This window comes from Arvicanthis niloticus, chromosome 17 (assembly GCF_011762505.2).
Source record: "Arvicanthis niloticus isolate mArvNil1 chromosome 17, mArvNil1.pat.X, whole genome shotgun sequence".
Lineage (NCBI taxonomy): Eukaryota > Metazoa > Chordata > Mammalia > Rodentia > Muridae > Arvicanthis > Arvicanthis niloticus.
Genome location: NC_047674.1, coordinates 52,091,666 through 52,117,092, shown reverse-complemented (window position 1 = coordinate 52,117,092; position 25,427 = coordinate 52,091,666). Strand labels below are relative to the sequence as shown.

At 41.9% G+C, this 25,427-nt stretch overlaps 1 protein-coding gene across 3 annotated transcripts in view; it reads right to left on the bottom strand.

Annotated features, from left to right (window-relative positions):
* Rcan2 (regulator of calcineurin 2) overlaps positions 1 to 25,427 on the bottom strand; it is a 219,971-nt gene that overhangs the window by 66,605 nt on the left and 127,939 nt on the right. Inside the window, exon 1 of one of the 3 annotated variants that reach the window (XM_034521637.2) lies at positions 17,414 to 17,725. The exons of the other annotated variants lie outside the window; for them this stretch is intronic. Coding sequence (XP_034377528.1) covers positions 17,414 to 17,500 — 87 coding nt within the window. The 5' untranslated portion in view covers positions 17,501 to 17,725. Of the gene's footprint in view, positions 1 to 17,413; positions 17,726 to 25,427 lie in introns of those variants that run through there. 3 annotated transcript variants of the gene reach the window in all.

Below are 25,427 nucleotides of genomic sequence, written 5' to 3'. Positions count from 1 at the left end.
ATCCATCCATCCATCCATCCATCCATCCATCCATCCATCCATCCAAATCCCGTCCTCCTAGCATTCCCCAGGTCCACAGTGACCATGGCCATAACTGAGCATTCTAGAACAATGGCTGCCCTATAAAACCCTCAATATTCTCATAGCCCCAGAAAGCGGAACTTCTCCAGTACACTTGAATAAGTGCACACATCACGAGTCACCATGCTACCACCAACACAGGCGCTTCTAAAGGAAGTGAGACATCAGGAAAAGGGCAGAGCGAGGACAGGAAGATGACAAGAAGGATAGCGATGGTGACATTTACATAGCATTTGGAAAGTCAGCTCTCTCTGCTCACATAGCCCACTGGTATCCCATTTTATCCCGGCTGCTCTCTCACTTCGTGTGCTCTGGCTGATGTGCCAGCCTTCTCACTAGAGAGCTCTATTTTTGAATTCTTGAGCCTCCGTGCCTTGCTCACTGTAGGAACTCAGTTTCTGGAGGGCTTCATCTCTTCTAGCACACCATCTTCTTAGTCAGCCTGCCTACCACCACAGAGAAGATTTCTACCTGAGCCGCCTTCCCATTTCCTGTCCTTTACTGTCTTCTCCCCAACACACATCATTCCGAGCATATTATTGGACTTTATTACTTTGTTTATCATTTCTTTTCTATCACCAGAAAATGCTTAATAGAAAACATCTCTATTGCTTTATTTGATGAAACCTCTTTATAATAGAGAACAAGAGACTATTTTTTTTAAAAAAAAAAAAAAAAAAGAAGGCTCCCTCTCTTTAAGAGAAAGACTCCTTCTTCTCGAGAGAATAGAATCTCTTGTCTGGATAGAGATCTAATATTCTAGCTGGTCCTGGTTAGTCACCTGGCTAAGGGACCACCCTGAGGAAGGCAGGCTCCCTTTAAGAAACACTTTAAGAAAAGGGATAAATAGAGCAACCCTACTTTAATGAGACACTGTACTTTTCCTTCCCAGAACTCCTGCCCCTAGCTTAGTCCCTACGAGCAGCCATGGTGTCCTGACTCAGACAGATACAGCTAGTTCCTTTTTGTCTCTTCAATCTTTGTCTTCAAATGCAGGCCTGCGCCTAAATATTTTTTTCTGGTACCCTGGGCTTCCTTACTACTTTTTAAAATCATGCCTCCCCCACAACCACCACAATGTGGCTGCTTCTCTGCCACGTGTCTGACCTCCTTGCCTTCTGTGGATAAGCAGGATAGCTCACTTCCTTCTCTTACATTCTCCTCCTCTCAGAAGCTGCTGAGACTTACAGCTTGCCTGTCCTGAGGGGTCATCTTTGAAACTCTAATAAAATTATCCTTACACTTCCATTTGAGTCTGTGTTTTAAAAAATTATTTTATTAATGGGACTAAGATCCCTTAAGAAGAGTCTAGGACAGGAAAGGAATTTAATAGACACTTCATAAATATTACCTGAGCAAAGAACTTTTATCTTTAGATCTCTTTGGTACTTACTGCCTACTCTTATAGGTAGTTCTAAATATTTATTAAAACCATATTTTTCTAATAAGTGTTGTCTTGTAGTCCAGACTGGCTTTTAATTTATGGTTGATTTTTTCCCTCTATCAGCATCATGTGTTTGGAGATCATAGGTGTATACCTCCACACCTAGCTTTAAAAACAGTATCTAGAATTCATTAGTAACTATTTGTTTTATACTTTTCCAGGTACAATGTTTAGTGACAGAACAAAATGAGGAAGGAAAGGATCCCCACCTCTGAAGCCCTTTCTGTTTGTTCTAGAAGACTACTGTACCACACTGCAGTAAATGTGGTGTCAGAGCTAAGTCCATGACGGTATGGAAGCATCAGGAAGATGAAGATGGGTCTTTTGGATTCTTTTTGGATTCTTACAGGAATCAAAATCCCAAAGATTGGAGGCTTCATGGGCACTTGTTAGACTTAAGTATAGGGGAAGAGGAGGCCGGGAGCCATAGCAGAAGATGAAAATAATAAACATAAATTCCTGCATTCTTATGATGATATAATCGCTTCAGTATTGACATTCAACTATCTATTTAGAACATATTCCCTGCATTTCTATTCCATGTTGGGGATTCAGTCATAAACATATTTCTGTTTATATAAAGCTTACTTCTTGGTAAAAAAAAAAACATAATAGACAAAATAGATAAGCAAATTAAGTATTTGAAAGATCAGTGCTCTGGTTGAAAACAGGAAAGGAAAAGAAATAAGGAGATGCTTAGGAATCCCGATACATGGGAAGACATGTATTGACACATTTGGGGTTCAAGTGTTTTGCTTTGTTTTTTTTTGTTGTTGTTGTTGTGGTTGTTGTTGTTGTTGCTTTTTTTCATTTTTAGTTCATTTTTTAGTTTCTCCTCTGAGAGCCTGGAAGCTGGTGTGGTCAGTCTATGGCTTTATGGACCACCTTAAAGCAAACAGGATGGGGAAAGAGATCCTCATGTATCATAGATATTGTAACACTAATTGCACTTTTAATCTTCTGAAAGCTCAGATCAGCTGTCCAATAAACAGACAAATAAGACACACGGTGACGACAACAAGCATCAGGCAAGAATGCTAGGTGAGGCTGGGGTTTGGGGCCTGGAATCTTGGCTTCCCAGCCTAGTTTTGCTACTGATTGGCTGATGTGAGCAACTCCTTTATAGGACAAAGCTTGCCTTTCCCCAAGGATGGCCTAGACATTGCTATGAATTGGAGAGTGGTGATTTATGCCCTCCGAAAGAGGTGAGAAAAAGGACCAACAACTGGATGATAATTTGGAACATAAGTCATGCAGACCTGAGTTCTGGGAGGCAGGAATATGATCAATACCTTGATAATAATCTAGAGAAAAGCCACATCTATTAGTAAGGACCTAATAGTTGTCATCTAAGAACAAAACTGTTTTTCTAGTCAAAAAGGGAAAATACTTACTCTGCCTTTTTGCAGAGCATAGCACAGCTGGGATAAGTAGATTGTAGTTATAGAGCTTCAGGGAAAAAATAACCTGAAGCATCATGGGTAGTGAGGGTACCATCTCTGGAGGAATCAACAGGGATGTTACAATCTGAAGAGGAGATGGTTACCATTTGGAAGCAGGCTCTTAGTTGTCTCCTAACTACAAAGTCCTAACCTTCAACTCAGGACTCAACGGAAGAGGCAAGATATTAAAGGGGCCCTATCAGACTCCAAGTTTGTTTGAAGTCGAAGTAAAGTAAAAACATATCAACAATAGAAACACAGAATGAACCTATTGTTTCAAAGTTGTAAAAAATGATATCAGAAGACATGGTACTGTCATAAAGATCACATATTGTCCATAGGCTCTTCAGAGGAAGGTGTCTCCATCATCACAGAAAGGGACTAGAAAAATAACAACCATATGTTGAGTACCTGCATGTCTTAAATATACGTGTATTCCAGTCGCAACACCTTAGAGGATAATGATATTTTATATACTCTGTGAGGATGGTAAACGTGAGTTAGAGATAAAGATGACTTCTTAACACTGACAAAATACTAACTAGTAGGACCAAGGGTATAGAACCTAAATTCATCTCCTCTCTGTTTCCCACTAATGCTCAGTCTACCTCTTTCATCTCAGTGGAGTGCCTAAGACTTGCTCAGATAAGCCTGACGCCTATATCTACTTAGTGTTCTCCTTTCTGGTTATCACTCAACAACACAGCCCCATCCATCAGGGAGGCTGTCATAACAATGAAGGGTGGGAAAGGGCTGAAGATGGTTTCTATTAGTCTAGACAAGAAATGCTCTGCACAGCAACTACAAAGGATCCAAATGATGCTCAGGGATCTGTCAATAAAAAAAATCTACAAAGTGGAGGGAGCTACTCCATTGGAGAGCGGTCACATACAGCAGTGTGTGAGATGCCCACTAGGCGGGGAAGGACAAAGCATTATTAGGAACTTTTCTCATTGTTTCTATACAATGTCTGACAAAAGCAACTTAAGGAAGGGCAAGCTTAATTTTGTGTCACAGTCCATTGTAGCGGGGAGGTCATGGTAGCAGGAGGTTGAGGCAGCAGGTCATATTGCAGCTGCAGTCAGGAAGCAGAGAGAGATGAAAGCCGGTGCTCGACCTGCTGTCTCCCGTTTGCTCAGTACAGGGCCCCACTCTATGGAGAGGGGCTGCCCACAATAAGTCTGGATCTACTCCTTCTCAATTTACCTAATCTAGAAAGTCCATTTTAGCCATGCCCACGTGGGGTCTGTCTCCTAGGTGATTCTCGATTCTGTCAAGTTCAAAGACAATTTTAACCATCACAGACAGCAAACACCAGGGTCTGGAAGCTGACTAGGAAAAGAGCCACCTGAACTCTACCCTCACCAACTCCCAGAAGTAGTTGCCAGACTGAAGTCCTAAGATATGTGCTTTAAGACCTGTAGCTTCTTTTACTTAGCAGATACAAAAGTATGACTTGATTTGCCAAGTCTTTTATTTGAAGGATACATCTGTTGTACAGAAATTACCATGAGTCTTTGAATATCCACTTTCTCTTCCTCTGTATAAGATAATCCTGATTTTGCACCTGGGCCACCTAGAACAAGATGATGTTCTCAGCCTCTCTTACACACAGATAGGTCCAAATGCCACACTCTATCCAGTTGGATATAGGGTGAAGTAGTACGTGTGATGTCTGAAGTCTGTTCTGCTTCTCTCATCCAAACTTTATCCTGCATCTATTCAGCATGGACCACTATGCTGCAGAAAGACTGGGGCATGCTGTGATAGTTAAGTGAAAAATGACACAAAACTGAACTTGTATACGGTCAACTTTGAGTATGCTATTCCATAAGAAATATTATTAATAATAATTTTGGTTTCAAACTGGTGGTGGTGGGTGGTGGTGCACACATTTAATCCCTAATTCCAGTTCTCAGAAAGCAGAGAGGCAGGTGGAGTCAGAGACCAGTCACCTCTATGGAGGTTTCCAGGACATCTAGGGCTACACAGAAAAACTCTTGTCTCAAAAAAATAAAAAATAAAAAATAAAAAATAAAAAATAAAAAATAAAAAATAAAAAAACAAACAAAAGAAAGAATGAATAAATAAATGGATTTGTGTGTGTGTGTGTGTGTGTGTGTGTGTGTGTGTGTGTGTGTAGAAGAGGTTGTATATATGCACCAAAAGCCCTTTATCTAAATTTTTTTTACATATGAAAAAAAGTAACAAATAAGACGAACTGTATTGCTCTATCTCCAGAATAGCCTAGAATATTCTAGATCCAACAGTGGACATCACTGGATTTCTCATTTGAAGTTGTTAGAAATACGAGGGACATCAAGGCAGAACAGCTGTATAAATAATAACCCCTGTGACTCTGAGTTTCTCTGCTTTGTCCACAGTACCCTGGTTTTAGATTTCTTATCCTAGAAAACCGTGAATATCTTATATAGTTCACATGAATATGTACTCCTCCCCAACCATCTCCATTGAATGGGAACCTAATCATATCCTCCAGATGATTGCCTTCCTATTTTAACATCTTCCCTTATTAGAAAGGCAGAAAAATAACTAGAAGGCCATCAGCATGCTTCAAGGATCCTGGGACTTACGGGCTGAGTCTCACAGGCTCTCACTGTGGAGGCTGCTGCAGCCGTTTCCTCTCTGTCCCCTTCTCTGGCAGCAACCGCTACAAGTCACAAAATAACCTGAAAAAACTTTCAGTCTGGTGAGGTGACAAATCTCTAATCTGCCCCAAATGCTTCTAAATCCCAGACCTACTGAAGTTGAGGATACATTCCAAACTCCTTCCTAATGTGAGGCCGTTTTGCTATGACCTCATATCCAGTATGGTATCTACATCCCAGAATCACCATTCCTGGCATTTCTGCTCTAGTGCAGGCTCCTCCTGGGGTATCATCCCTTCCTCCTTTCTTTGCTTCACCAGGTGAGTACTTTCTTCTCCTATAAAGCTATAACTTCATAATTACCCCTTAGTAATGCTTCCTCTCATCCCAGAATTCCAGTTAACAACCACTTTCAGTCCTCCATAAAATGGAAGCAGAGCAAACCAAGGCATTTCTTCATTCTTGCATTTTTATTTCACACCTCTGCCAACCTAGGAGGTTGAAACTACACCTCCTATTCCAATATCCCTATGGGTAAGAACCTCCTACTCTACAGTACATGCTCCACCGTAATTGTGAAATTATACGGTTCCCTAAAGCCTCACCACCTGGTTGGTCATGATGCCCTCCACCTGGCTGATCATTCTCATCACAACAACCCCTTCATTCAAATCTGTATTCTCTTCTTACATACAGAGAAATTCATAAATAAGAGTAGAGACATTCCTCTGCCTCCAAAGACTGAGTAGCTACCATACCATTGTAACAAAGCACAATATGAAGTGTGATACACTGGAAGCAAGGACACTTGACCAGTAACATGTTGGCCCTTCTGAAGGCATGAGGATCTCAGTTGCATCTCCCAAACCTACTTATCAACTCAAGGTGGTATAGTATACCTGACTGCAATCTCAATAGAGCCAGGAAGATGTCTGTGGCTGGCTGACCAGACACCCTTACCTTCTTCATGAGTTCTAGTGCAATGAATGATCTTCTCAAACAAAGTGAACACTCAAGGTTGTCTTCTGGCCTCCACATGCAGACAAACACACACACACACACACACACACACACACACACACAAACAAACATGAACAAACTTAACACTCTTCTTTGTTACACAATTGGAAGATTCTACTTTACAAATGTCACATTGTAAGAACAATGCTTCCTACCCACAAAAAAATTGTGGCTATGATGTAGCGCTCTTTCAAAGAGAGTTCAAGTCTTCAAAGGCTACCCAATGTTAACTGCCATTAATAATATGCTTAGTTATCTAGTACACGATTTTGCTGACCACAACATGTGAAGGGCCTCCTTTCAAAGGGAGAATAAAAAATAGACCATCCATTATCTTTCTTATCCATAATTCAGATTTACTGCTTATTCATTTGGACATTGGATGGTAGGGCTTTCAGCTCAAATTTTATTTTTAAATATTCCAGAATTGAAAACTCTTTTTATGATAGAAATTAGTAAGCATTAGAGGAGAGCGGTGCATGACAGAATTTCTTAAGCCATGATGCCTATGAAGCAAAAGAGAAATTGAACTCAGCTTGGGTAATTAATCTAATTTCCAGCTATCTCCACAGTTCTCAAGTAGAAATGGGATCTGAAGGTCAATATTGAAAGTATTGTAATTACAGTGTAATTACAGTGTAGCATTACTGGAGTGAGGTCAGTCTACAATTCCCTTTAACAGTCCTGCTTGGAAGGAGGTGCTTAAAGGTATTTTTTGAATAAATGGGCTCTGAGGCTCAACCTCTCTCTTCTTTAATGAGCATCTTGCCTTAAAACCTCTGTTATTTTCATGTAAAGTTCTCTCTTATTTAAGCAGCTTAAACTTGGAGTTTCTGCTCAGTCATTTCCAAGAAGTGGTGTTGGTACAGCCCAGTACTGGGAACTGCAGCCTACTGTATTTCTTCTGACAGATGGTGTCTTTGCACTATGACCTACACATTCTGTCAACTGACTTGGCAGTGGATAAAGAATAGCCTTTATGACACCTCCACTTTAGTAAGAGAAGTTAGACAATAAATAACACATGAACAAACAACATGTCACCTTATGACTGCACTGAAGGCAAAACTAAGAGAGAAATGTAGATCATCTGATGCATTAGTGTGCTAGCTTAGATGTGCCAATCAAAAAATTGGTGGCTTTAGAGGTGAAGGATGTGGCACTGTCAGTATAGTGCTTGCCAGCATGCTGGAAGCCTCAGTTCCATCCCAGGTACCATATAAACTGAGCATGGTAGCACATGCATGTGATCCCAGTACTTGGGAGGTAGAGGCTGGAGAATTACAAGTTCAAAGTCATTCTCAGTCATATGGTGAATTCCAGGTCAGCCTCGGCTACTGCTGCCAACCCTTCAGAAAAGTATCAATGGCACTACAGAAAGTGAGGAGCAAGCCATGTGGATGTATGCTGAGCTAGCCCAGTAGGATACAAGGGCAGGGAGAGTCAAAGAATCAAGGTAAAGGGGAGGTTATATTAGCAGGACAGTGGTATAAAGTCTTCTAGGCCTGGGAAGCCCCAACAAGGACTTGGGTTTCCTTCTGAGTCTGATGGGAGACACTGAATCCCCTTGGCTTCCATTTTGGATGGGGCAAGGGTCCTATGTCTGATTGATTTTCAGTTCCATCTAGCTACTTCCCCTCCAAGAAGTAGCAGAACTTTTCTTACACCATACTATTTGTTCTTGGGGAATGATGCTTCTTCCTATCTTCCTATTCATCCAGAGTGCCCTTCTCCCAATTTCTACTATATCAAGCTCTGGGGTGGGCCTTGCCCATGGAGGCTTGGAAGGACTAGAAAAATTAACCAAGAGGAAAAGAAAAGCACAAACAGAAAGTCAGTGTCTGTCCTTGTCACCTGCCCTTGACTATAATTCTGTTTGAATACAGAGCCAGTGGCTTCTGGGATCTCAGTGTTCCTGAGGTGAGGGCACTGCTGTACTGGGAGAAAAATCGGTTGCAGAAAAGAATTTTGATGATGGACGAAGACAGGGAGAGAGGGAGGGAGAGAAGAAGGGATAGAGAGAGAGGAGAGATGAGAGATGAGAGAGGAGAGAGGAGAGAGGAGAGAGGAGAGAGAGAGAGAGAGAGAGAGAGAGAGAGAGAGAGAGAGAGAGAGAGAGAGAGAGAGAGAGATTGATTTGGAAATAAACTCAAAACCCAATAGAAGTCCACTATGTTTGTGGGTGTCACCATATTAATCAACATCATGGTGGATCTGGCTGACTAGGTGTGTGTTCCCTTCGTCCCTTTACTACTTCATGGACATCCCTGCTGAAGCTGTGTGCATGGTCCAAAAGGATGACCTTCCAAGACGGGAGAACAGGTCTTCTAGAGTGTAGCGGTATCAGCACACCCCTTCTGGAATCTCCGCAAGTGTTTCTCAAGTGAAATCTCTAATGGATGTCATCCATTCCATTTTTATCATAAGAAATGTTTTTCAATTCTGGAATATTTAAAAGTAAAATGGATGTAGGAATAATTATTTCGGTCCATTTTTAGTTGACAAAACCAGGTCACAAGAGCAGGAAGCATTCTTGTCTACAATCAATATCACTCATAAATAGTCAAGCTGAGAAGTCTGACCAGGCTGTCTAATTCTAGAACTGTCTCACAACCTATGTCAGTAAAGAATGCCTCTTCAGAGGTCAAAATGGCACTAAGCTTTTTGGGGGATGAGGGAATAACATTGAGGAACACAAGGACCAGGACTGTTTGGTGCCCAACAGGTCTGCCCATCTCTATCCAGAGCCAATTTGAGTATTTGACCCTTGAAAAACCTCAATACATATTTGATGAATGAGTGAATGAATGAAAGAGTACTTTGCATAGTCCTGATAAATTGTAAATGATCAATATACTGTTGCTATTCTTGACTTCACTCATTGCTTATGTATCCTGTTCTAGAAAAAGATGGCCCGAGATGATGTTCTTAGTCATTACAGAAAGGCATAGTGAAGTCAGAAGAAATCAATTCTATTAGATGTACAATGGATGCAGATATAATAATACACCAAGAGATCTTATTTTGTATCATGAACAAAATCCCAGTCTAAGACTTCTCCCTTGAGATTTGGTGATTTGCTTTGCTGGGCAGGTTTCCTAGAGAAAAGCTGCACTCTAAATAATCTGGAAAGCACTGACCTCAACCTAAAACAGCATCCTTTCTGGCTCCATTACCTCTGTTCTACAATTCTTCATGGTTCATCCCTCACTGAGCCCATGGAAAAACACATGGATGGAATACTGTGAACCCTGTGCTCTATGGTTGTTTTTTTTTTTTTTTTTTTTTTTTTTTTTTTTTTTTTTTTTTTTTTTTTTTTTTTTTTGCCTGTTCTTGGGACCCTTTTCATCCTACTGGGTTGCCCCATCCAGCCTTGAAATGTGGGTTTGTTTGTACCTAGACTTATCATATCTTGTTATGCTGTGTTCAGTTGATATCACTAGGAGGCCTGCTCTTTTCTGAAGGGAAATAGAGGAGCAGTGGATGTGAGAGAAAGAGGAGGTGGCATGGAGGAATGGAGGAAGAAGACACTATGGTTGGGATGTATTGTATGAGATAAGAATAAATATGAAGAATTTTTAACAAGATTCTCAAACAGATCTCCAAATATAAAAGATATATTTTAAACAAAATCTCAAGAAGATGCTGCTATTCAGTGCAGGATAGCAGAATAACAGTATGTAGTAAATGTACTAAGCTTTTAACTCAAACACACCAAGTAAGACTAAATACTTCAAGGGTCATCTTCTTCCTGATACATCAATTCTGAGGCTCATTAGAAAACACTAAACAGACTATTATGATTTACCAGCATTTGTACTTAAATAGAAGCCTTAAGGAGGTGCCAGGGGCATCCTGAGTTCTTAATTCAAATCTGTTTTTCTAAAAGAATACTTATAGTGAAGACATCATGTTTCATTCTGTTGGTACCTCTGACTCTTGAGTTATAGGTATCAACTACAGTCAATGTCTCAATTTCCAAGAGTGAAAAAGATCTTGAAATAGATAAGCAAGTCTGTGGTTGATGCTTCAGCCTACCAATGTCATTAGTTATAACAGTGTGCTTTGTCTGTCTCTGAAGTGACAGGTGGCTGAGAAATCCACCTGAAACCTTCTCAGGGTCATCTGTCATTCACACTAAACTATCTTCTCCTTGTTTGTCATATTGTTTGGGGGCAAAAGAAAAGCTTTGTACTGAAATTTTGAGTTTATTCATAATTTTTAACTTATTCCAAAATGGTATCAATTCTAGTCCATATAATTCATAGTTTATCTCTTATACACATGATACCATTCACTCACAGACACACACTTCTAGTTTTCATAAACTTAAGTAGGTCAAAGATATGTGTAGCAAAACACCAATTGACAATACCACCATTGCTTAGTTACACCTTTTGGCTACTAAGGATTTCCTATGAACAGCTCTCTAGAGTTTTCAATGTTTTACAGGTAAGCTGCATACAGTACAAACTGGGCTAAGCTACCATGCAGATGCAGGGGTTTTGATGATTCTCCAAGAGCTGCAGTGGTTTGCAGAACCGTAATGGTCACACACAGACCCTTACTGAAAGCTTCAGAAGTTGAGCCCCACCAGCTCTAACAAACGCCCACCAGTTTCTCTTCAAGGCAGCTCCTGATACCCTACACCCATGTGCTCATTTGAGTCAGTCTTCCGTATTATTCTGCTTTCACTAGACAATGCAAGTCAGTTGAAATCCCCAGTGGTTCAAACAACTGAAGAGATCGCATTGTGCTAAGAGGCTGCAGAGCGCTGGTCTCGTCCATAACCCACTCAACAGCATGACACAGACTTTGAGTCAGTCACCTGTACTCTTGTAGGGAAAGAAACAAGATTGCACAATACAGTCTTTCTTTGTCAGCATGATTATAGATCACCTAGGACAGTTAAGAGGTTACCTGGGTTGGGAAGATACCAGGAAATGCTCAAAAGCAGAGAAGAGAACGTAAGACTCATGAGTGACCTTAAGATGTAATTGTGGATGCCAATGCAGATGTCCTTAGAGGGCATTCTGTTAAACAGAGTAAGTGACACAGAAGACAGCCATCACACAAACAAACATGCATATTCATGGAACCAAAATCAGGTTATCTCATGAAGGCTCAGGAGCTCTTGGTGGAAAAGTAGTTAGTTACCTGAGGTCTCATGGGAAACATGGAGAGAGAATGGCCAGTACACCCTACCTTACAGTTAGAGAAGACAGGCACGTATGATCCCTTGAACATATGGTATTGTATATCTTGAAATATCTAGCACCCAAAATCAGGTTATCTCATGAAGGCTCAGGAGCTCTTGGTGGAAAAGCAGTTAGTTACCTGAGGTCTCATGGGAAACATGGAGAGAGAATGGCCAGTACACCCTACCTTACAGTTAGAGAAGACAGGCACGTATGATCCCTTGAACATATGGTATTGTATATCTTGAAATATCTAGCACACAAAAATCTGAATATTTTTTATGAATAAAGGATTAATATATAACAGGATGGATATGCCAGGGAACCTGAATTGAGTATTTGATAATATAAATACATGTTATGATACTACATAAATACCCATAATTATTACTTGTTTGTACAAAATAACAATAGAATAAGAAAGAAAAAGGCCTTGGCATTTTTAGATTTTAATCATATCTACGGAATTATTATAGGGGCTGGAGAGATGGTTCACTGGTTCAAAGTGCTTGCTATTCTTCTAGAAGACCTGGCTTCCATTCCCAGCACCAAAATGCTGGCTCATAACTGTTTATAATTCCAATGCCAGGGGATTTGACACCTCCTCTGATCTCTATGAGCTCCTGCACACATGTAGTGCACAGATGTGCACTCAGACATGTACATAAACACACTTCTGTGGGGCCCTGATGAAGAATGCTAAGAGGTTAAATGTAGGCTGGATGAAAGCAACAGATGAAACTGCTTTTTTAAATAAAACCTCCCATTCTCTCTACCTGAAATGATTTTGTCTAAGATATATACATGACCTTCTGAGAAACTTCTTTTAATGACAGTACAGTGCCATCTCCCTAGAGAAGCTTCCATTGTCTATGGATTCAATAGCACCTATTTTTTTCCCATTGCTGTTCATTCTTCACAAAACTAATTTACTGTCTGCCTCCCACATGAGAATGTGAACTCTGAAGACAGGGACTGCCTTGCCCATCTCTTACTGCTAAGAGCACTGTCTGGGAGGTAACAATTTATCCACAAGTTCTTAAATGAACAGGCAAAGAAAATGCTCTAGGTCTAAAAGCCTTTTAAAAGTTCTGTACTTCCTATAACACTCATCATACTTTTTTTTTTTTTTTTTGCTTTACTTAGTAAATGGAAGATCTGTGAGATTTCTGACTTCAATACAGATGTCTACAGAGGCAGGAGTGGGTGTATAGGGAAGATTCAGAAACCCCCTATCCTAAAGAGAAGGCATCCCTTCCCTTCCCCACTCCCTGGGAGAGAAGAACACTATAGGGAATCACCAAAGCTTTGAGAATGCTGCCCACCCACAGCTTCTAGCAGTGTTTTTAGAGGAGTATTTACTGTCTCTGTTCAGAAGAAGCAAATAAACTCCAGATGTGCTGACCTGACCAAACAGTTTGGGGCAAGCCTTGGCATCTCTGAAGCTTGAAGATTGAAAATTGCATAGTTTACGTCTTAGCTTGCGGGATGTAGATCAAAGCACTCCAGTAGTGGTAACTGCTGGCTGACCTTGATGTACCAATTTATGACAAGAAGAGACAAGATACTGACTTAATATGATGGTCTATATTTGGGTTCCATTCATACCTAACATATACAATGTTCCGGGCACAGGACCTGGATCTCATCAGTATTTTTTTAAAGCCTTTCAAAGTTAGCCATGTTCAATCCAGCTTAAGAATCAAAAAGACAGTGAACAGTAAATTTAATTATTACCCTTTCCACTTTTAAAAAAGAGTTTTGGCTGCTGATAAAGTGTCATGACTATTTTCAGAAATATAAGAATATTTGAGGCAACCACAGCCCCATACACACATGTACACACATACCAATTTATCATAGCATCTTCTCTTTAGTAATGACTTTTAACTTTTAGACCTTTATTCATGTTCTTGTGCTATTAAATGAATAGCCAAGTTCCCAAGCCCACCATTGATGAGATTTCTAAAGAAGAGAACGAATAAGGCTGATGACCAGAGGCTCAAGTTTCTTCTTTAATGTTATTCTAGCTGCTTTGAAAAACTTTAGAGGATTGAATTCGGAATGGTCTCCTTTGCACCCAGCTAAAACCCAGGCAGGAGTGGCTTGCTAAGTCACCATGAGAGAGAGTATGTGCACAGGCTACCCTTCTCTCACAGAAACCACCGTACTTGCAAAGAATGCCCAGGGGTTGCATCTCCTTAAAGTGGCAGTTTTCCTATAGGGATTCTGTAGAGAAAGGGACAGCTACAAAAACATGAAAAAGTCCACGTATGGTCAGGCAACCTGGATGCAGACCTCTGTTGTCACTGACATCAAATACGCTTATATTATTTTCAAAAATTATTGTATTACTTTATGTGCATGATAGTTTTGCCTGCAGGTATGTCTGTGCACTAGACATGTGTTAGGTACCCAGACAGGACAAAAGAGGATGATGGGTGCCCTGAAACTAGAATTATGGACATTTGTGAGCTGCCATGTGAATATTGGGAATTGAACTGAACCATCTCTCCAGCCTGTATTTATTTTATCTGTAATTGTGTGTAAGAAGGGGTTGGGGGGATGAGGGGAGAACTGCCATTTATTAACTACTGAATCATCTCTCCTAGCTTGTGTTTATTTTATTTTTGACTCTGTGTGTGTGTGTGTGTGTGTGTGTGTGTGTGTGTGTGTGTGTGTAAAATGTGTGTGTATGCATGTGCACATGTGTATATGAGTACAGGTATCCAAGTAGACGGGAGCAGAATTGCTTGGAATTGGAGTTACAAGAGGTTGTGATGTGGGCAACATCCAACCCAATGTGGTTGCTGGGAACTGGTGCACTATGAGAGCAGAACACTCTACCTGCTGAGCTACCCTTCCAGTCCCAATGGCATCAGGTATTAAAGGCTTTGAAGAATGGAATTCCCAACTCTATTATTATCTATCGTTAGCACCTAAGTATGGATATTAAATGTGGGCAAATTTTGGCACCTGAAATTTTATATTTGAATTTCCTAAGACAGTATCTAATAAGTCATAGTGATGATATCATAGATTTTTTAATAAGTCTCATTTTTATTTGATTTCCCTCTTTTTTAAAAAGATAAACATAATATAGACCTTGACTTGATGAGGCTGTCACTGTTACCAATTAAGTGACCACATGTCTGAAATAGCAACCCATGTTTTCTTGATGGTGGTGGTATGTGTGTTTATGTGTGTCTCACTGAGAGTGGGAGGGGAAGCACACTCTTTGTTCTGAATTATCCCTGTATCCAATGTTGGAGCTGGATCTCTTTGTTTGTTTATTAGAGTTCCTTGTCCTTCAGAGAATGCTGGAAATGATGGTCATGATGACAGAGACAGTTGACATTTAATGATCACTGGATATAAGTACTGTATTCAATTCTTTCATGTTTGTACAATTCCTTATTTTTCTAAACAAGCCAATATGGGGGTGGGGAGAAAGAATGTCTCCACATTCCAGAGGAGAAAACTAAGACATAAAATCAGGACCTTCTACACAATAAACAAAACCATGTGACTCAGAGATATTGGTGGAAAGAGCATGCAATCTGTGTCTTCAAACTCCATGGCTCTGAAGAAAGCCTGGTCTGCTTTGTGGTCATCCATTCTGACCATCTCCCCTCTGATACCACAGACAATAAGTTGCAGTCAAACGAATTGAGTCACTCGACTAGAGGATGGGATAACCTGCCAGCCCCTCCAGGAAACCACCCTAACTGCTTTAATTCAGCCAGCCCTTAAGAACTCAGTATCTCTTTAACTTCATAGGATGCTGTCTCTAGGAAATACTGAATGTGTGGTTATTTTACTTCCCCATCATAGAGACATGCAGTATATGTGTGCATATTTGAAATCCCTCTCATATAGATAAGTATAGTATCTGATTTATTACAGGTCTCTAATAAGTAAATATTTTCTTCACAATTGCTTTTATGTATGAGCTTCAAAGAGTTGAAAGTAGCTTGTGAGATTTCTGGGATAGGATATAGTCAAGACAAAAACAACAAACAAACAAATAAAGCCTCGTGAGGACGGGTGGGGGTGTGTGTGGAGTTTTACTTTGCATGCTGACCCAGCAGTGCTGGAGGGTGTCTCTAGCTAGTAACCCACAGTGGATTTTAAGCTACTTCTAACCTTAACCTGGAGTGTTTTTTGTGACCTCTGTCTTCTTAGAGTACTCATGCCAGATAAAACTGGAGGAATTGGGTCTCTCACACACATTTCCCTTCAAGAGACAATGACAGGCAACCCTAGACATTTCTGTTTGAGTTTGTCAACCCTTCCTATGACAGGTGGTACAGAGTTGAACTTACACAAGAATAAGAATTAGTAGGGACAGAGACACATGCTTCAGATTTGAAGAATAGCAAACCAGAAAGAAGACTGATCTCATTCCAAAAGAGTGTGTGGAACTGCGGCCTTGAGTGGTACAATCATGTGTGGGTCAGGTGACATATTAATCTCTACCTGTGAGACTCCAGCATGTCACCTGCGCTCGAAGTATTAAAGAATTCAGGGCTTCAGTAGTAAGGGTTAGAAGGTTGATGGCCCTTGACTGTTAGCATAATCTTCCCTTTCTTCCTCCTGCTTCAGTACAAGCTACTGTGTCCCCTCTCTCTCTCCCTCCCCCTCCCTCCCCCTCTCTCCCTCTCTCTCTCTCTTTCCCTCTCTCTCTATCTCTCTCTCTCTGTCTCTCACACACTCTCTCTTACTCTCCTTCCCTCCCTCTCTTTATCCCTCCCCCCTCTTCTTCCCCTTTACCCCTCTGTTTCTAAATAAGCTTGGCTAGTCCTTTGTCAGAACCTGAGAAGGAAAGATTCTTATTTTACAAGCACGGAATTTTTTTTTCATAATAGAAAACCAAACTGAAAAAAAAAATCCCCAAGAGAATCATGGTGATGAGAGAACTCTTGCCCACAACAGACAAAACTGCTGCACAGCCAGGGCTAGTGTGTGTGACTCTGAGCCTTAGGATGGAAAGATGGATTTCTGCATGAACTTTCCTCACGGACGAGGAATGCAGTGCGGGGAAACGGCTCGTTTTGCACCTGACAAAAGCAACTTTAAACACTGCTCTCCGACTTCAGACTTCAGACTTCTACACCCTGGAGATGGACACTGCACCAGAACAGCTTTTGTTCAGTCCAAGGACCACATCCCAGGGCGTGTAGGTGACATGTCGTGAGTGGGTATTGTCCTATTGTCAGGACATCCTCAATGTCCTGGTGACTGTGTGTGCATTCTCCCATTAATCAATGATTGAAACCCCCTCTCAGGTACTCAGGACCTACAAATCACCCAGCTTGACAGAGATACTGTAAAGAGAATAGGAAAACATGTCTCCCAGGAAAGAGGTGACCACAGATCACTTAATACAGAAGAAGAGAATAAACCAACCGAGCGATATCCAATCACATTCTAACATAGCACGCTGGTCTCTTCTAACTTACTCCAGCTTGCATCACCATGCGCTTTCACTTGTCTTCGTGGTACAAACAATAAAACTGCCAGTGATTAACCCAAGTCATAGTTCCCCTACCCTAGAAAAAGCTCTGCCAAGTAGCCCCCAGAACAGCGACAATGAAAACGGACACTGTAGCTGCATACCTTAACCTCCTGATTGGTAAAGACCTCCACATCCACCACGCAGGCGACCAGAGTGGAAACATCACAGTCCATGCTAGGGGCTGGCATTCCCCTCTTCGGAATTCTCTGTGAAGAGTTAGGCAGCCTCAGAGTTGAGAGTGAAGAGACTTCTCTGGATGGATACTGTCCTGGAATGGCCCTGCTCCTGGGGGGGGGGGGGTGTGCAGTGTGGTTGGAGACTCAGGCACCTGGAGCCTGCTCCCGCTGCAAGCAGCGTCTGAAGCAGAACAGCAGAGTAAAGAAGGGCGACCGGCTCTGGCTCTCTCTCTCTCTCTCTCTCTCTCTCTCTCTCTCTCTCTCATGCCAATGACATCATCACAGAGGCTGACACAAGCCGAAGCTGCTCCCTACACACACACACACACACACACACACACAGAGAGAGAGAGAGAGAGAGAGAGAGAGAGAGAGAGAGAGAGAGAGAGAGACTGTTATCTCTAGGCAGTGCAGTAAAGCAAATTGAACATGATTACGTGCTAAATCTGAACTCGGACTAAATCAATTCAGGCAGCGTTCGTGAGGAACTGAGTCACTGGTGCCTTTTCAGCTTATGTCTGCAAAAAGCAGTATGTGGGGAGGGGGGCTTGGGGTGGGTGTTTCTGACAGCAGAGGTTCCACTTTGCTAGGAAGGGTGAGAGTTGTTGGACACAGGAGCCTTCCTAGGTTAAGGTTTAACAGTTTTCTGCCCGGGACCATAAGCAGGAAGTTGGGGGCATTTGGCAGCTTGCCTGGGCTCTGCTAATTTGCTCCATGTCAAGCACAGCCTCACATGTCCTGGGCACCCGAATACATGCAGACATAGGCTGAAGAGAAATCCATTAGTTGGGAGTAAAGAGCTGGTCGTCAGTCATTTAGTTAGGCTGCTGGGGAAGAGGGGAAAATTAGAGGTTTGTGTAAATTCTATTTGAAGAACAGTAAGTGCAGACCAGGAACTCAAAAGCACCCGCCTCTGCTCAGCATTCCATGCTGCCCCCAAGGTCATTCAGGCCGAAGGCAGTCAGTGGAAAGGGGTTGCGGTAGGTGTGGCATCCAGGGACAGATGGCAGGGTCTAATGGGCAAATTCACTCATGTGGATCATTGTCACAGCCTTCCGGCTCTGCTTTGCCTGAGACTCTGAAGGGACACTTACCCTTGCTTTCTCTTTGTCCTGATTGTGAATCCCTGAAGGGCAGGGCTGTGGCTATCTTGTGCTTTGCAGAGTGGCTGGCACAGAGGACATTACATGTCTAATGACTAAATCAATCAAGTGGGAATAGCCTTTTGTCTTCTTCACAGTAGGAGTGTGTGAAGAAAAAAAAAATCTAAGGCGGGTTTAATCTGCATCATTAATTGCAAGGGTCTCAAGAGAATACATCAACACCCCACAGGATTTATCCCAAATAGAAAGTCAGCTGCCTTTCCAGTGGCCGGCAGAGTATCATGGTTTAGAACAGACTGGTTTATTTCCAGTACATGATTAGATAAAATATCCCAATTTTACCCACAGATGAGAAAGGTGGATACGGCGTTTTACATTTTGTGATTGGTCTACATTGGATTACCTGTGAATGCCAGAATTCCTTTTAGTTGGGCATTTTCCACACTAAAGGTAATTCTTCTACAAGAGGATATTGGGAAAGATGAAATGCTCTCTTCTCTCTCTCTCTCTCTCTCTCTCTCTCTCTCTCTCTCTCCCTCTCCCTCTCCCTCTCCCTCTCCCTCTCCCTCTCCCTCTCCCTCTCCCTCTCCCTCTCCCTCTCCCTCTCCCTCTCCCTCTCTCTGTGTGTGTGTGTGTGTGTGTGTGTGTGTGTATCTGTGTGTGTGTATCTGTGTGTGTGTATCTGTGTGTGTGATTCCATGTTGTTAGACATTGTAGGAAATATGCCATCATGTATTCACAGAACTCAAAAAACACTTTCTGAGGATGACTTTGTTAAATATTCTGTACCAGATGTTCTCAAAGATAAAAAAAAAAAAAAAAGCAAGTTTCTTCATCATCTAGCGGCTTAAAATACAACAGAGAGATGCTTATACAAAGCAGTAGTAATGACAGTGAAGTGGTCCGAGTGAGCATTGAAGGAAGAGGGATGGATGCTGAATGTTAGTTAAATGCCAGGTTAGGATAAAAAATGGGTACCAACTAAATCATGTCTGTTCTCTAACATCCACATACTGGCAAGACTACAGCAGACTGGGAAGTGAGGTGAGTTCTCCAGCTCAGAGACATCTGACTGGAAATACCCACAGGAAAAGGAAAGAATAAGACATGGCTTAGCCTTATGGAAAGTTAGATTTGAAGTAAATAGAGAAGACAGAGTCTGATGCTGCAAAACTTTGAGAGTGCCCTAGTGTTTACATGGTCAGCCATGGGATTTGTGGTGGTTTGAATAAGAATGGCCCCATGAAATGAAAACCAAAATGACTCTGAGATTCCACTTTATACCTGTCAGAATGGCTAAGATCAAAAACTCAAGGGACAGCACATGCTGGATTGGATGTAGACAAAGAGGAACACTCCTCCATTACTGGTAGGAGTGCAAACTTGTATAACCACTCTAGAATTCAATTAGGCATTTTCTTAAAAAAAACAATGAGAATAGTTCTACCTCAAGACCCAGCTATACAATTTCTGGGCATATACCCAAAAGATGCTACACTAGTCCACTTGTTCTACGATGCTCATAGAATCTTTATTTGTAATAGCCAGGAACTGGAATCAACCCAGATGCCATTCAACTAAAGGATAGATTTTTTAAAAAGTGGTTTATTTACACAATGGAACACTACTCAGCTATTAAAGACAAGGACATCATGAAATTTACCAGCAAATGGATGGAAATAGAAAATATCATCCTGAGTGAGGTACCCAGACCCCAAAGGACATGTATGGTATGTACTCATTTACAAGTGGATATTTGCCATAAACTACAAGATTAAACACACTACTATTCACAGACCCAAAGAAGCCAAATAACAAGGAGGGCTCAAGGGAGGATACTTAGATCTGACCAAAAGGGGAAATAAAATACTCATTAAAGGTGGATGGAGGGAGACAACTGGGTGTGAGAGGAAAAGGGGAGTGGAGGAGAAAAGGGTGAGGAGATCAGATGTAGGGAGAGCAGGGGAGAAAAATGGAAATCTGCAAGTAGGCAGAGGTGAAACATATATAAGACCTGAGATGGGGGGGGGAGGGGAAGAGGTGTAGGACCATGATAGGACATCTGGTTTTGGTCAAAGCACTGGCTGGAAATGGCCCGGAGACCCAACAGGTGTCCATTGCCTGTGAGGGACGGGCATCTATTCCACCGCGCTCCCAGAATCCAGGCTCCTGACATGTGGCATGATCTCCATTCGATCTGCACCTTGCAGTCACGTTTGGCTAGAGAGGGTGTGACTACAGGCTTCAGCCTCGAGAGATTTCCATATTCATGAGTTACCTAAAGGTGGGGGGGGGGCGTAGCTAAATTAAGTTATTCCTTTTCCCAGCCCCCTCCTCTTTCTCCCTCCCTATTTAAGTCGGGCCCACCCTGGCTTAGACTGGGGGGTGCACCTAGACCATCTATCACATTGGGACCCATTGTGGAAAGCCCCCTACCCCCAGGTTTCCACTGTGGCTTTTTCTCACAGAGAGGCCCCAGGAAGTTTCTCAGGGTGACTCTAGCTGAGACTCCTAGATATGGAAGTGGCCTCCTCCTGTAGCCAGGCAGGACTCCCAGTGGAGGGATAAGGACACCAACCCACCCACAAAACCATCAGCCTAAAATATGGCCTGCCTACAAACTATTCAGGACAAAAATGGAGCAGAGACTGGGGGGACTGGCCAACTAATGACTGGCCCAACTTGAGAACCATCCCATGGCCAGAACCCATCATCCTAAACACTGTTAATGGTACTCTGTTATGCTTACAGACAGACAGGAGCCTAGCTTAACACCACCCAGCAGCTAACCAAAACAGATGCAGAGACCCACAGCCAAAGATTAGACAGAGCTTTGGGGAGTCTTATGGAAGAGCTGGTGAAAGAATGAGAGACCAATGGGAATAGGAACTCTACAGGAAGACCGACGAAGTCAACTAACTGGATCCTTGGGGGATTCCAGAAAGTGAATCACCAACCAAAGAGCAAACATGGGCTGGACATAGGCTCATGATCCCCTCCCAATATATGTAGCATATATGTAGCTTGGTCTTCATATGGGTCTCCCAACAACTGAAGGAAGGCTGTCCCTGTATCTCCTGTCTGTTTGTGGAGCCCATTCACCTAAGTAGGCTGTCTTGTCTGGCCTCGGTGAAAGAGGATGCACCTAGTCCTGTAGTGACTTAATGTTCCAGGGTGAGGTGCTACCCAGAAGAGATCTCCCCCTCCTCAGAGGAGAAGAGGAGGGGGCATACAGGAGGAGCTATGTGAGGAGGACCGGGGGAGAGGGAATGGCTGGGTTCCGGATGTAAAGTCAATAAAATAGTTAATGAGAAAACTGGCCCACATATGCTTATATCCTTAAATATATAAGGAGTATATCTTCTCTCCCCCTCTCTACCTCTCTCTCTCTCCTTTTCTCTCACTTCTCTCTCTCAGCCTGCAGATCAGAATGTAGCTCTCATCTACTGCTCCAGTGCCATGCATACTCCCATGCTTCCTTGCAATGGTAATAATGAATGGAACTTCTGAAACTGAGAGCAAGTCCCCAATTAAATGCCTTCTTTTCTAGGAGTGGCCTTGGTCACTGTGTCTCTTTCCAGCAATAGAACAGTGACTAAGAGAGAATGCTAGGCAAAATTTGTAAAAAGGTCAAAGAAATTGATATTTCTGCAGATACATCAATATACCTAAAATATAAAGTATATCCAAAACCAAGAAAAGTTTTGAATACAACTGGCATCCATGTAGAATAAAAGTATATTATTTTCATATCCCATGCCATACCTTAGAGTTTATTTTTAATATTTTACAGTTGAGGGGTGGAAGAGATTGCTCAGTGGGTAAAGAGTTTGCAGCATAAGTGTGAAGACCTGAGGTCAGATCCCAACACCCACATAAAGTCTAGGTGCCATAGGATGCATCTGTAACCCAGGTATTGGGAGGCAACAAGACAGGGATCCCAGAGGACTGCAGATGCCAATCTACTGAAAATGACAAGCTCCAGGTTCAATGAGAGACTTTGCCTCAAAAAGTAAGGTGGTTAGGGACAGAAGATGATACTGGATATCAACCCATGACTTCCAGGTGTCCATACATAGATAAGTACACCACCCCATAACACATACATACACATTCACACACACACACACACACACACACACACATGCACACAGAGGCACATGCACACATACATGAACATGCAGGCACATGCGCACACACACATATGCATGCATACTAAATTTAAAAATAAAATTAAAATATTTCATAGCAGTAGAAGAATGCAGGTAAGTGTCTAAATGTTCTCTGTTTAAAAAAAAAAATCTGATTTGTAGGTTTTTTAATTTCTGTGGTACACGTTTACCAGGGTTTAAATGAATACCTGAACTTTGAGAGATAGCCTAACAGATGTTCAAATAAGTAGGTAAACACATGTGTGGACAGTTAGAGGTGAGCAGAAGAACCCTGCCCAGTAGATCTGCATCCTGAACTAAGGATCCCAGGGAGATCCTCGCAGTGGAGTGAGCATGTGAGCCTGTGAGCATGCAAATTTGTGCATCTTCTGATCTCTGACAGCTGAGATAGGACACATCTCTGTGCAGGAGGGTTCTTTCCAGTGGAAGCTGCCAGAAGCTCCTGGAATTCACCCAAGTCACTGTTCTTCCAAGATCCATAGGGAGATGCAGGACACAGCATGACACAGGCATCTTAGAAAGCATACTCTTCTGTAGTCTCGGTCCAGGAGACTTAGTTAATGGAGAGACAGCTGAGCTGACATGCTTACTGCCAATGGGGCAAGAAGAGCTATGCCTCTTCAATCCAGAGGTAGCCTTGGAAGCAGCTGCCACATCTGTCTTGTTAATGAGCACAGAAGTTCCCATTAACACCTTGGATTTTCAAAAGGTGAGCTCCCTGTTTGTGTTCTCTTGCTCTCCTAAAGTTTCCTTTTAAATAGAGAGAGTTTCAAATCTATTTGGAAGTAAAAAGAACACAATATCGAAATTGGTCTTGCATCCACTGCTCTGAGAAGTGTCCCTGGACCAACAGTGTTAGCATCCTTTCATCCTCTGCAAGACAGAGCCTCCTCTTCATGTCCCCTCCTGCTGCTGTTCCCCTTCCCTTCCCCCTTCTGTAACTCTTTGCTTATTTAAACCAAGATCTAAATTATTGTGTCTCTCATGTCTCTTTTATCACACTGTCTCCAGTTTTTTTCCATTCCTCTTTTTCCCTCTTCCTTGTGGTGTGTTGTGTTGATGGTGAAACCATGATTTGTATTTTAGAATTCCCTCAATCCGGATTTTTATTGATTGCACTGTATACATTGCTACATGGTGAGTTCCTCTATTGCCTACAGGTTCTATGTGTTAGGCTGTAGGAAACGTCCATTTGGGAAGGTTCTTTCATAAACCTTGGTATATGCTGCAATTAGCAGGCACATGCTGTTGCCTGACTCTCTTGGTAACATTAGTGACCTTCAATCTCAATGCTAAGACTGCCTCATGCACTCCTTCTTGTATTTATTTTCGTGTATTCCATGGTCTATTTCCCTATTGTTCTCTAGAGATCACAAATAGTTTTAGACTCTATATAGACACATGGATTAGACATTTTCAATAGCTTCCATTCCATTGCAATTTGATCTTACTAGTGTACACACAGCCCAAGTTTGACTGTTGGGAGTCTAATGAGGTTGGCTCCAGAGTCCTTCTGACAGTCTTTGAGGGAGCACCTCGCCTTCTGGTATGACAAGATGTTCCAGTCTCATCCCGTTCATTTCTTGCCTCAGATAAGGGAGTCAGGCATTTCTCCAAGGAGTCCTGGTACTGTTTACTGAGTACTTCAAAATAGTTTAAGATCACAATCAACACACTTCAAGATGTCCTTTGTATTTCACTGGATATTCTTTGTAAACCTTTCTACTAGGCCGAGCTAGGAAATGTCATATGAAGATAACATATATGCTTAGAGTTATAATTCCAAGTTCAGTATAGGACCTTCATGTTGAAACTTACTTGTCATGTGTCTCTGTTCCCTTCTATCTACATCAAGTACCATGGTCTAAGGAACAGTATAGTTGGTCACCAGCTGTGTATCTTATGCTGCCATGCCTAGCCAGCAGCCTCAAAATGACAGGAAGAATTAAAGGTTTTTCCTAGTTCTTTTTATCTTTAGGGTATAGCCCATAATGATACAGATTATTATGTTTTGTTGTCAGTTAGAATCATTCCTTTCTCCTACCAAGTAGATGCCAATTTTTTTATTTTGTTTTATTCAATTTCTTGTTTCTAAAGATTGCTTTTCTCTTTAAATTTATCATTGTTTTATAGTATACATATGTGGCTCTCTCTACCCTTGGGGGCTGTCAGCCAATAGGGTTTATGAGGGCAATGGGAACAGACACCAGAGATAACTAAGGGGGGTGAGGCAGTTCAGAAGCCCTGTTAGTAAGTACTGAGAAGGCTTATATAATTTGGGGGACTGGGAGTAGGAACATCCAGGATGGGCAAAGATCACTGGCTGAAGGCTTAGGGTACCAAAATATCTTATTAGCATGGGGAAGCATTTTAGGAATCTCAGGTACTAGCTGAATGGGTTCTTATCAAGAGAAAGGAAGTTAATCTATCTATATTAATCTAACTAAAGCTATGTGACACTGCAAAGGTAGAGGGTTTTGAATTCCCCAGACAAGATCAGAGAAGAAAGAACCCTCCATATAGTGCCAAGCCCAGAGGCATTTGGTCATTGGTAGACTTTGACCTTAATTAACAGAGTTTCTCTCTCTCTCTCTCTCTCTCTCTCTCTCTCTCTCTCTCTCTCTCTCTCTCTCTCTCCCCATGCCTCAAGCCTCAAGAATATAA